Source organism: Salmo trutta, chromosome 17, assembly GCF_901001165.1.
Source record: "Salmo trutta chromosome 17, fSalTru1.1, whole genome shotgun sequence".
NCBI lineage: Eukaryota > Metazoa > Chordata > Actinopteri > Salmoniformes > Salmonidae > Salmo > Salmo trutta.
The window spans coordinates 1,985,850-1,998,926 of NC_042973.1; the positions used below are offsets into that span (position 1 = coordinate 1,985,850).

At 48.5% G+C, this 13,077-nt stretch overlaps 1 protein-coding gene across 1 annotated transcript in view; it reads left to right on the plus strand.

Moving 5' to 3' along the window:
- Window positions 1-4,301: 4,301 nt before the first annotated feature.
- dpt (dermatopontin) overlaps window positions 4,302-13,077 on the plus strand; it is a 21,164-nt gene continuing 12,388 nt past the window's right edge. Inside the window, exon 1 of the mRNA XM_029695375.1 lies at window positions 4,302-4,813. Within this exon, the coding sequence (XP_029551235.1) occupies window positions 4,512-4,813 (302 nt within the window). The 5' untranslated portion in view covers window positions 4,302-4,511. The remainder of the gene's footprint in view (window positions 4,814-13,077) is intronic.

Consider the following 13,077-nt stretch of genomic DNA (forward strand, 5'->3'; position numbering starts at 1 on the left):
TTAAGTCTAATACTGCAGGTAATGGAGTCGCCAATGACTAGGGTTTTCAATTCGTCAGAGCTAATGGGCTTGCAGCACGGCTATCCTCGCCATAAGGCGATCGTTCTCCTGTATATTATGAGAACAGCGACTGCAATTAGAAGGCATAATGTTAATGTTACTACTTAGCTTCGGCTGGTGGAGGTCCAACAGCAGGACCAGCGTAGCAACGCAGAGGCCCTCAGAGGACAGGAGAACTCTGTCCAGATAAAGCATACAGGGTGGAAAAAGTTAAGCGAGGACAAAACTAAGACGTTGGTAAATTTGTTAAATGCAAAGTTTTTGATTAAATGGTTAAATAAAAGTTTTAAAAAAGTTTGGCAGGTAGCAGAGTAGCAGCAAACAGCACAGCCGCACAGAGACAACGCGAAAGTGTTACGTTTACATTTTATTTTTGCTTGTTTTACTGGAGGATGTGTTTAATCTCAGTCAATCCTACAGAGTTCCCCTGTCCTCTGAGGGCCTCTGCGTTGCTACTGGAGGATGTGTTTAATCTCAGTCAATCCTACAGAGTTCCCCTGTCCTCTGAGGGCCTCCGCGTTGCTACTGGAGGATGTGTTTAATCTCAGTCAATCCTACAGAGTTCCCCTGTCCTCTGAGGGCCTCTGCGTTGCTACGCTGGTCCTGCTGTTGGACCCCGTTGGGAGGGGGGCTACAGCTTCTCTCTAGGAGTTTCTACAGTCTGTTCTCTATCTGTAGCACCGTCTTGATGACAGACTACTCCTTTACCATCTCCTCTTTTACCTGCACCAGCTCTCTCCTCATGGTGGCCTTTACCTCCTCAAGAGCTGTGGTAAGGCTCTCTCCTCATGGTGACCTTTACCTCCTCAAGAGCTGTGGTAAGGCTCTCTCCTCATGGTGACCTTTACCTCCTCCAGAGCTGTGGTAAGACTCTCTCCTCATGGTGACCTTTACCTCAAGAGCTGTGGTAAGGCTCTCTCCTCATAGTGACCTTTACCTCCTCAAGAGCTGTGGTAAGGCTCTCTCCTCATGGTGACCTTTACCTCAAGAGCTGTGGTAAGGCTCTCTCCTCATGGTGACCTTTACCTCCTCAAGAGCTGTGGTAAGGCTCTCTCCTCATGGTGGCCTTTACCTCCTCCAGAGCTGTGGTAAGGCTCTCTCCTCATGATGTCCTTTACCTCCTCAAGCGCTGTGGTAAGACTCTCTCCTCATGGTGACCTTTACCTCCTCAAGAGCTGTGGTAAGGCTCTCTCCTCATGGTGGCCTTTACCTCCTCCAGAGCTGTGGTAAGGCTCTCTCCTCATGGTGGCCTTTACCTCCTCCAGAGCTGTGGTAAGGCTCTCTCCTCATGGTGGCCTTTACCTCCTCCAGAGCTGTGGTAAGGCTCTCTCCTCATGGTGGCCTTTACCTCCTCCAGAGCTGTGGTAAGGCTCTCTCCTCATGGTGACCTTTACCTCCTCAAGAGCTGTGGTAAGGCTCTCTCCTCATGGTGGCCTTTACCTCCTCAAGAGCTGTGGTAAGGCTCTCTCCTCATGGTGACCTTTACCTCCTCAAGAGCTGTGGTAAGGCTCTCTCCTCATGGTGACCTTTACCTCCTCCAGAGCTGTGGTAAGACTCTCTCCTCATGGTGACCTTTACCTCAAGAGCTGTGGTAAGGCTCTCTCCTCATAGTGACCTTTACCTCCTCAAGAGCTGTGGTAAGGCTCTCTCCTCATGGTGACCTTTACCTCAAGAGCTGTGGTAAGGCTCTCTCCTCATGGTGACCTTTACCTCCTCAAGAGCTGTGGTAAGGCTCTCTCCTCATGGTGGCCTTTACCTCCTCCAGAGCTGTGGTAAGGCTCTCTCCTCATGATGTCCTTTACCTCCTCAAGCGCTGTGGTAAGACTCTCTCCTCATGGTGACCTTTACCTCCTCAAGAGCTGTGGTAAGGCTCTCTCCTCATGGTGGCCTTTACCTCCTCCAGAGCTGTGGTAAGGCTCTCTCCTCATGGTGGCCTTTACCTCCTCCAGAGCTGTGGTAAGGCTCTCTCCTCATGGTGGCCTTTACCTCCTCCAGAGCTGTGGTAAGGCTCTCTCCTCATGGTGGCCTTTACCTCCTCCAGAGCTGTGGTAAGGCTCTCTCCTCATGGTGGTCTTTACCTCCTCCAGAGCTGTGGTAAGGCTCTCTCCTCATGGTGGCCTTTACCTCCTCAAGAGCTGTGGTAAGGCTCTCTCCTCATGGTGACCTTTACCTCCTCCAGAGCTGTGGTAAGGCTCTCTCCTCATGGTGACCTTTACCTCCTCAAGAGCTGTGGTAAGGCTCTCTCCTCATGGTGGCCTTTACCTCCTCCAGAGCTGTGGTAAGGCTCTCTCCTCATGGTGGCCTTTACCTCCTCAAGAGCTGTGATAAGTCGCCCTCCAGTCCGAGGTCTCCAGCGATGCGCATCAGCCCGAGGTCTTCAGCGATGCGCCTTAGCCCAGAGACTTCGGGAGGGGTAAAATATAATAAGCATTTAGCAGGGGTGGACAGGTTAGGTTGGGGAGTAAGGCCGGAGCCTGAGCCACCTTCATAGTAGGAGGTTGGGGAGGGGGGAGTGTAGCACAAGAACCGTCGGTGATGGTGGCCACCCTCCCTTCCCTCCCTTTAGTTTGGGATTATAATTTTTTGGGGGGGGGGTTTATTTTTGTGTTTTTGTTTAAGGTGTATCCGGGGTCTGCACCTTTGGGGGGGGGGTACTGTCACGTCCTGACCAGTATAAGGGGTTATTTGTTATTGTAGTTTGGTCAGGACGTGGCAGGGGTGTGTTTGTTTAGAGTGTTTCGGGGTTTGTTGGGCTATGTTCTTGTTAGTCTATTTCTATGTTAGTTCTAGTATGTCTATTTCTATGTGGTGTTTGTTGGGTGGACCTTCAATTGGAAGCAGCTGCTCCTAGTTGCTTCTAATTGAAGGTCCTATTAAGAGGGGTGTTTTTCTGTGGGATTTTGTGGGTAGTTGTTTCTTGTTTAGCTGTAAGCCTTACAGGACTGTTTATCGCCGTTGTTTTTGTATACGTGTGTTTTGGTTTTCCTTCTTTCTGCCGAATAAAAAGAAGATGAATATACACACTCCCGCTGCATTTTGGTCCAATCCTTACGACGCCCGTGACAACAAGGGTGTTTGTTCTTCACTGGTTGACCTTTTCTTGGGGCAACAGGTCACAAATATTGCTGCTGTGATGTCACCACACTGTGGTATTTCACCCAGTAGATATGGGAGTTTACCAAAATCGGGTTTGTTTTCAAATTCTTTGTGGGTCTGTGTAACCTGAGGGAAATATGTGTCTCTAATAAGGTCTCTCTCTCTCTCTCTCTCTCTCTCTCCACATATACTCTCTCTCTCTCTCTCTCTCTCTCCACTCTCTCTCTTGCCATTATCTTTCTATCTCTCTCTCTCTCTCGTTCTTTCTCTTGCTCTCTTTCTATCTCTCTCTCTCGCTCTCTCTGTCTCTTTCTCTCTCTCTCGCTCTCTCTTTCTGTCTCTTTCTCTCTCTCTCGCTCTCTCTCGCTCTCTCTTACACTCTCTCTCGTTTCTCACCTCTTTTACAAGAACAGTCTGTTTTCACAGGGGAGGGGGGGTTGTGGAAATTCTGATGTTTGTTTTGCAGTCCTCCTTCATTACCAGTTCTCATGAACTTGAAGAGGCCCCAGCTGAATTACAATGTAGTTCGTCCCAGAAAACTCTGCCTGTCATAACCTGAAACAGGTGTTTCTGAAGCCTCTAATGCCCTCTCTTTGTATAATGTAAACAGCATAGTATATGTGGATACTTCATAAATTATTACTTTTTCATAAAGTAATAATTTACATTACATGTTTATTATTGCTCTGTTTTTCCATTGGCTACAGAACGGAAATAAAAACTTCCAAAACACACTGGGGAACTTTCCAATCCAGATACTTTTTTTTACTGCAGGAAGTTAGAAATGTTTGAACGAAACCCCCAAGAAATGACAAGTGATTACAATTACCCCAAAAATGTTTTGAACTGGCCAATGTCCTGTCAAACAAGTTGTATTAAATTAAAACTCTCTCTGGACAGCCGAGGTACAACACTAATATTTAAACGACATGATGCATTACTTTACATCATGGTCCTAAATATTTACAAACAACATTTTATTTATTAAGGTGCACCCCTTATCTCTGCTACCGACACCGGGGAGTTTTTCTGAAAGTCGACCTTAACAGAAAGTCCAACCAAAACTGTCTTGGGAGCTGCAAATTACACATCAGTTCTGGATTTGGATAATTTATATACACATCTGGTTAGTCAACGACCTGAAAGCCAGACTGCTGTGGTGGAGAATAGAGGAGCGGGCCAGAGCAGACGGTCTCTCTCTCTCCCTCTCTCTCTCTCGCGCTCTTTCTTGGTCTGCGATCAGATACAGACCCAGCTCAGAGCCTCCAGGACCAGTACTGGAATAGCCTCAGAGTCGGACGCCCAGGCTTCGCTTACATTAAGCCCTTCACTTCACAAGCTTGGTCACCAACAGGATGGCTCCAGGACCAGTGTTGTTACTGTGGGCTCTGGCCCTTCTAGCTACCGTGGCAAGCCAAGAGTATGAGAACCGTATGGAGAGTCATATCGACCGCTCTGTCCCCTGGATCCACACCTTCCGCCAGGGGTTTAACTTCCAGTGTCCCCATGGAGAGGTGCTGGTGGCCCTGCAGAGTGTCTTCAGTGAGAAGGAGGGGTCCGACCGCCTCTGGGCCTTCGAGTGCCAACAGACTCCCACCACCCTGGGGCATCCCACAGAGTGCTGGTGGGACGACACTAACCGCGCCGGGATGGAGTGGTAGGTCCCTGATGCCATCTCTGGTCATCTTTGTCTCTCTTTGACCTCTCTGTAGTGTGACCTCTGTGACCTCTGTGACCTTTAGGCTTTCTGTGCCATGATCCTTGTCTAGAAGTGTCATGTTTACACTGGTATCCGTTATCTCTAATCTCTGTAGATGTGGAGGTAACCTGTGGTGGGAATCTTCTCTGGTTATCTCTAATCTCTGTAGATGTGGAGGTACTGTTTGCTGGAAGCAAGTTAGTGGTGCCCTTTGTAGTGTGCCCTCTGTAGTGTGCCCTCTGTAGTGTGTTCTCTGTAGTGTGCCCTTTGTAGTGTGTTCTCTGTAGTGTGCCCTCTGTAGTGTGTTCTCTGTAGTGTGTTCTCTGTAGTGTGCCCTTTGTAGTGTGCCCTTTGTAGTGTGTTCTCTGTAGTGTGCCCTCTGTAGTGTGTTCTCTGTAGTGTGTTCTCTGTAGTGTGCTCTCTGTAGTGTGTTCTCTGTAGTGTGCTCTCTGTAGTGTGTTCTCTGTAGTGTGTTCTCTGTAGTGTGCCCTCTGTAGTGTGTTCTCTGTAGTGTGTTCTCTGTAGTGTGTTCTCTGAAGTGTGTTCTCTGTAGTGTGTTCTCCGGTCGTCTGATACATGGCTCTGGTCTGACCATCTGCATCCTCTCTGGCGTTCTCTGGTCTCTATCGATTGTAAGATTTGCTGAAAACAAAGGCTGCAGCTGCAGCTGTAACGACGCTGGAACAAGCTAATTGGGTGGGTGAGGAGAGTCAAATTTGGTAATTGCTAATTATGGACAGTTTATTTCCCTCTGGGCTGAGTTGTAATACCCTCAGTCTCAGCAACAGGATGACTGAATGCTCTTGGTGTCTACGTCGGAAAAGCCTGAGCTTCGATGGGATTTAATAAGGATAGACCATTTTATTGTCCCTCACTGACATGTCCATAGAGGAGCCTCTCTAGCATGAATCATCACGTTTACATTGTGCTTAGAGATGACAGAGAGCCATCACGTAGTCTTCAGAGAGCCATCACGTAGTCGTCAGAGAGCCATCACATAGTCTTCAGAGAGCCATCACATAGTCTTCAGAGAGCCATCACCTAGTCTTCAGAGAGCCATCACATAGTCTTCAGAGAGCCATCCCATAGTCTTCAGAGAGCCATCACATAGTCGTCAGAGAGCCATCCCATAGTCTTCAGAGAGCCATCACATATTCTTCAGAGAGCCATCACATAGTCTTCAGAGAGCCATCACATAGTCTTCAGAGAGCCATCACCTAGTCTTCAGAGAGCCATCACATATTCTTCAGAGAGCCATCACATAGTCTTCAGAGAGCCATCACATAGTCTTCAGAGAGCCATCACATAGTCGTCAGAGAGCCATCCCATAGTCTTCAGAGAGCCATCCCATAGTCTTCAGAGAGCCATCACATAGTCTTCAGAGAGCCATCACATAGTCTTCAGAGAGCAATCACCTTGTCTTCAGAGAGCCATCACATAGTCTTCAGAGAGCCATCACATAGTCTTCAGAGAGCCATCACCTAGTCTTCAGAGAGCCATCACATAGTCTTCAGAGAGCCATCACATAGTCTTCAGAGAGCCATCACATAGTCTTCAGAGAGCCATCACCTAGTCTTCAGAGAGCCATCACATAGTCTTCAGAGAGCCATCACATAGTCTTCAGAGAGCCATCACATAGTCGTCAGAGAGCCATCCCATAGTCTTCAGAGAGCCAACCCATAGTCTTCAGAGAGCCATCACATAGTCTTCAGAGAGCCATCACATAGTCTTCAGAGAGCAATCACCTTGTCTTCAGAGAGCCATCACATAGTCTTCAGAGAGCCATCACATAGTCTTCAGAGAGCAATCACCTTGTCTTCAGAGAGCCATCACGTAGTCTTCAGAGAGCCATCACATAGTCTTCAGAGAGCAATCACCTTGTCTTCAGAGAGCCATCACATAGTCTTCAGAGAGCCATCACATAGTCTTCAGAGAGCCATCACATAGTGTTCAGAGAGCCATCACATAGTCTTCAGAGAGCAATCACCTTGTCTTCAGAGAGCCATCACATAGTCTTCAGAGAGCCATCACATAGTCTTCAGAGAGCAATCACCTTGTCTTCAGAGAGCCATCACGTAGTCTTCAGAGAGCCATCACATAGTCTTCAGAGAGCAATCACCTTGTCTTCAGAGAGCCATCACATAGTCTTCAGAGAGCCATCACATAGTCTTCAGAGAGCCATCACATAGTGTTCAGACAGCCATCACATAGTCTTCAGAGAGCCATCACATAGTCGTCAGAGAGCCATCACATATTCTTCAGAGAGCCATCACATAGTCTTCAGAGAGCCATCACATAGTCTTCAGAGAGCAATCACCTTGTCTTCAGAGAGCCATCACGTAGTCTTCAGAGAGCCATCACATAGTCTTCAGAGAGCCATCACATAGTCTTCAGAGAGCCATCACATAGTCTTCAGAGAGCCATCACCTAGTCTTCAGAGAGCCATCACCTAGTCTTCAGAGAGCCATCACATAGTCTTCAGAGAGCCATCACATAGTCTTCAGAGAGCCATCCCATAGTCTTCAGAGAGCCATCACATAGTCTTCAGAGAGCCATCACATAGTCTTCAGAGAGCCATCACATAGTCTTCAGAGAGCCATCACATAGTCTTCAGAGAGCCATCAGATAGTCTTCAGAGAGCCATCACCTAGTCTTCAGAGAGCCATCACATAGTCTTCAGAGAGCCATCCCATAGTCTTCAGAGAGCCATCACATAGTCTTCAGAGAGCCATCACATAGTTGTCAGAGAGCCATCCCATAGTCTTCAGAGAGCCATCCCATAGTCTTCAGAGAGCCATCACATAGTCTTCAGAGAGCCATGACATAGTCTTCAGAGAGCAATCACCTTGTCTTCAGAGAGCCATCAGATAGTCTTCAGAGAGCCATCACATAGTCTTCAGAGAGCCATCCCATAGTCTTCAGAGAGCCATCACATAGTCTTCAGAGAGCCATCACATAGTCTTCAGAGAGCCATCACGTAGTCATCAGAGAGCCATCACGTAGTCGTCAAAGAGCCATCACATAGTCTTCTGAGTGCCATCACGTAGTCGTCAGAGAGCCATCACGTAGTCGTCAGAGAGCCATCACATAGTCTTCAGAGTGCCATCACGTAGTCGTCAGAGAGCATCACATAGTCTTCAGAGAGCCATCACCTAGTCGTCAGAGAGCCATCACATAGTCTTAAGAGAGCCATCACATAGTCTTCAGAGAGCCATCACATAGTCTTCAGAGAGCCATCACCTAGTCTTCAGAGAGCCATCATCTAGTCTTCAGAGAGCCATCACATAGTCTTCAGAGAGCCATCACATAGTCTTCAGAGAGCCATCACCTAGTCTTCAGAGAGCCATCACGTAGTCTTCAGAGAGCCATCACATAGTCGTCAGAGAGCCATCCCATAGTCTTCAGAGAGCCATCACATAGTCTTCAGAGAGCCATCACCTAGTCTTCAGAGAGCCATCACATAGTCTTCAGAGAGCCATCACATAGTCTTCAGAGAGCCATCACATAGTCTTCAGAGAGCCATCACATAGTCTTCAGAGAGCCATCACATAGTCGTCAGAGAGCCATCCCATAGTCTTCAGAGAGCCATCACATAGTCTTCAGAGAGCCATCACATAGTCTTCAGAGAGCCATCACATAGTCTTCAGAGAGCAATCACCTTGTCTTTAGAGAGCAATCACGTAGTCTTCAGAGAGCCATCACATAGTCTTCAGAGAGCCATCACATAGTCTTCAGAGAGCCATCACCTAGTCTTCAGAGAGCCATCACCTAGTCTTCAGAGAGCCATCACCTAGTCTTCAGAGAGCCATCACCTAGTCTTCAGAGAGCCATCACATAGTCTTCAGAGAGCCATCACATAGTCTTCAGAGAGCCATCACATAGTCTTCAGAGAGCAATCACCTTGTCTTCAGATAGCCATCACATAGTCTTCAGAGAGCCATCACATAGTCTTCAGAGAGCAATCACCTTGTCTTCAGAGAGCCATCACGTAGTCTTCAGAGAGCCATCACATAGTCTTCAGAGAGCCATCACATAGTCTTCAGAGAGCCATCACATAGTGTTCAGAGAGCCATCACATAGTCGTCAGAGAGCCATCACATAGTCTTCAGAGAGCCATCACATAGTCTTCAGATAGCCATCACATAGTGTTTAGAGAGCCATCACATAGTCGTCAGAGAGCCATCACATTGTCTTCAGAGAGCCATCACATAGTCTTCAGAGAGCAATCACCTTGTCTTCAGAGAGCCATCACGTAGTCTTCAGAGAGCCATCACATAGTCTTCAGAGAGCCATCACATAGTCTTCAGAGAGCCATCACATAGAGTTCAGAGAGCCATCACATAGTCGTCAGAGAGCCATCACATAGTCTTCAGAGAGCCATCACATAGTCTTCAGAGTGCCATCACATAGTCTTCAGAGAGCCATCACATAGTCTTCAGAGTGCCATCACATAGTCTTCAGAGAGCCATCACGTAGTCGTCAGAGAGCCATCACATAGTCTTCAGAGTGCCATCACGTAGTCGTCAGAGAGCCATCACATAGTCTTCAGAGAGCCATCACGTAGTCTTCAGAGAGCCATCACGTAGTCGTCAGAGAGCCATCACGTAGTCGTCAGAGAGCCATCACATAGTCTTCTACTGAGCCATCACATAGTCGTCAGAGTGCCATCACGTAGTCGTCAGAGAGCCATCACATAGTCTTCTACTGAGCCATCACGTAGTCATCAGAGAGCCATCACGTAGTCGTCAGAGAGCCATCACATAGTCTTCAGAGTGCCATCACGTAGTCGTCAGAGAGCCAGCACCTTGTCTTCAGAGAGCCATCACATAGTCTTCAGAGAGCCATCACGTAGTCGTCAGAGAGCCATCACATAGTCGTCAGAGAGCCATCACGTAGTCGTCAGAGAGCCATCACGTAGTCTTCTACTGAGCCATCACGTAGTCGTCAGAGAGCCATCACCTAGTCTTCAGAGAGCCATCACGTAGTCGTCAGAGAGCCATCACGTAGTCGTCAGAGATTCATCACATAGTCTTCTACTGAGCCATCACATAGTCGTCAGAGAGCCATCACATAGTCATCAGAGAGCCATCACATAGTCGTCAGAGAGCCATCACACAGTCTTCTACTGAGCCATCACATAATCATCAGAGAGCCATCACGTAGTCGTCAGAGAGCCATCACCTAGTCGTCAGAGAGCCATCACATAGTCTTCTACTGAGCAGGGTAATTCTAAAACCACTGAAGAGGTCCACGATGAAGGGTTAGAGAGACACGTGGCCGATGGCAGGCAGGCGAGAGACCAGATATAGTCACACACGCACGCTCACGCACGCTCACACACACACATTCCTAGGAGGACGTTAGGTCGGTGTGTGTCATGTCATCAGTCAGGTGCCAAACACATTCTCTCTGCCGTGGGGACATTCAATTAAACTCAACTTGATTTACTGCTCTGTTTACGGCTGAAATGTTGCAGCCTCAACTCACAGCGGTTAAGTTATCTCTGTACAATGGAGTTTATTGCTCTATGCTCCAAACCAATGAAAACAGTACCCCCCTTTCCTCACCACGTCCGTGAAGAACATCATTGACTCGTTAGTGGATGACATCATCGTTCTAGAGAGCAGGAAGCAGTACTTATATTGATCTCGGTACGTCCCAAAAATGACATCCTGTTCAACTACATTTCTAATCTTTTTTTTAGTCTATTTGATCTTGTGTTTCTGTCGTCTCTGTGTTCTTTCTCTCTTCTGCGTTGTTGGGAACGACCCGTCGATCTACACACGTTGTTCACCAAGCATGTGTCAAATACAATTGGATTTGATTTGACATAGTGCACTACTTTTGACCAGAGCACTATGGACCCTGGTGAAAAGTAGCACACCACATAAGTGAGAGGGTGCCAGTTGGGACTCTACTGGTGGTGACTCTACTAGTGACTCTACTGGTGACTCTGCTGGTGACTCTACTGGTGACTCTACTGCTGGTGTCTCTACTGGTGACTCTACTGCTGGTGACTCTACTGGTGACTCTACTGCTGGTGACTCTACTGGTGACTCTACTGGTGGTTACTCTACTGGTGGTGACTCTACTGGTGACTCTACTGGTGACTCTACTGGTGGTGACTCTACTGCTGGTGACTCTGCTGCTGGTGACTCTACTGGTGGTGACTCTACTGGTGACTCTACTGCTGGTGACTCTGCTGGTGACTCTACTGGTGGTGACTCTACTGCTGTTGACTCTACTGCTGGTGACTCTGCTGCTGGTGACTCTACTGGTGACTCTACTGGTGGTGACTCTACTGCTGGTGACTCTACTGCTGGTGACTCTGCTGCTGGTGACTCTACTGGTGACTCTACTGCTGGTGACTCTGCTGGTGACTCTACTGCTGGTGACTCTACTGGTGACTCTACTGCTGGTGACTCTACTGCTGGTGACTCTACTGGTGGTGACTCTACTGGTGGTGACTCTACTGGTGAATCTACTGCTGGTGACTCTACTGCTGGGGACTCTACTGCTGGTGACTCTACTGGTGACTCTACTGGTGACTCTACTGCTGGTGACTCTACCACTGGTGACTCTACTGCTGTTGACTCTACTGCTGGTGGTTCTACTGCTGGTGACTCTACCACTGGTGACTCTACTGCTGTTGACTCTACTGCTGGTGACTCTACTGCTGGTGACTTTACTGCTGGTGACTCTACTGGTGACTCTACAGGTGACTCCATTGCTGGTGACTCTACCACTGGTGACTCTACTGGTGACTCTACCACTGGTGACTCTACTGGTGACTCTACCACTGGTGACTCTACTGGTGGTGACTCTACCACTGGTGACTCTACTGCTGGTGACTCTGCTGCTGGTGACTCTACTGCTGGTGACTCTGCTGCTGGTGACTCTGCTGCTGGTGACTCTACTGCTGGTGACTCTACTGCTGGTGACTCTACTGGTGACTCTACTGCTGGTGACTCTACTGCTGGTGACTCTACTGGTGACTCTACTGGTGACTCTACTGCTGGGGACTCTACTGCTGGTGACTCTACTGCTGGTGACTCTACTGCTGGTGACTCTACTGGTGACTCTACTGGTGACTCTACTGGTGACTCTACTGCTGGTGACTCTACTGGTGACTCTACTGCTGGGGACTCTACTGGTGACTCTACTGCTGGTGACTCTACTGGTGACTCTACTGCTGGTGACTCTGCTGCTGGTGACTCTACTGGTGACTCTACTGCTGGTGACTCTACTGCTGGGACTCTACTGCTGGTGACTCTACTGGTGACTTTACTGGTGACTCTACTGGTGGTGACTCTACTGGTGACTCTACTGGTGACTCTGCTGCTGGTGACTCTACTGCTGGTGACTCTACTGGTGACTACTGCTGGTGACTCTACTGGTGACTCTACTGGTGGTGACTCTACTGGTGACTCTACTTGTGACTCTACTGCTGGTGACTCTACTGGTGACTCTACTGCTGGTGACTCTACTGGTGACTCTACTGGTGACTCTACTGCTGGTGACTCTACTGGTGGTGACTCTACTGGTGGTGACTCTACTGGTGACTCTACTGGTGACTCTACTGGTGGTGACTCTACTGCTGGTGACTCTACTGGTGACTTTACTGGTGACTCTACTGGTGGTGACTCTACTGGTGACTCTACTGGTGACTCTGCTGCTGGTGACTCTACTGCTGGTGACTCTACTGGTGACTCTACTGCTGGTGACTCTACTGGTGACTCTACTGCTGGTGACTCTACTGGTGACTCTACTGGTGACTCTACTGCTGGTGACTCTACTGCTGGTGACTCTACTGCTGGTGACTCTACTGGTGACTCTACTGGTGGTGACTACTGGTGGTGACTCTACTGGTGACTCTACTGGTGACTCTACTGGTGACTATACCGGTGACTCTACTGGTGACTCTACTGGTGACTCTACTGGTGGTGAATCTACTGCTGGTGACTCTACTGCTGGTGACTCTACTGGTGACTCTACTGGTGACTCTACTGGTGACTCTACTGGTGGTGGGGATTCTCCATTCTGGCGTTATTCATGTATGTGTGAAGTGAAAAGGTTGCCAGTATTACCACACAACACAGGCCTATACAGGTCCTGGTTGGAATGCTGATTGTACATTAACAAAACCTTCGCCGCCTTATGCTGCTGGTTCTGCTCTGCCACACGTGCTGCTTACTGTGTGTGTGTGGGTGTGTGTGTGGGTG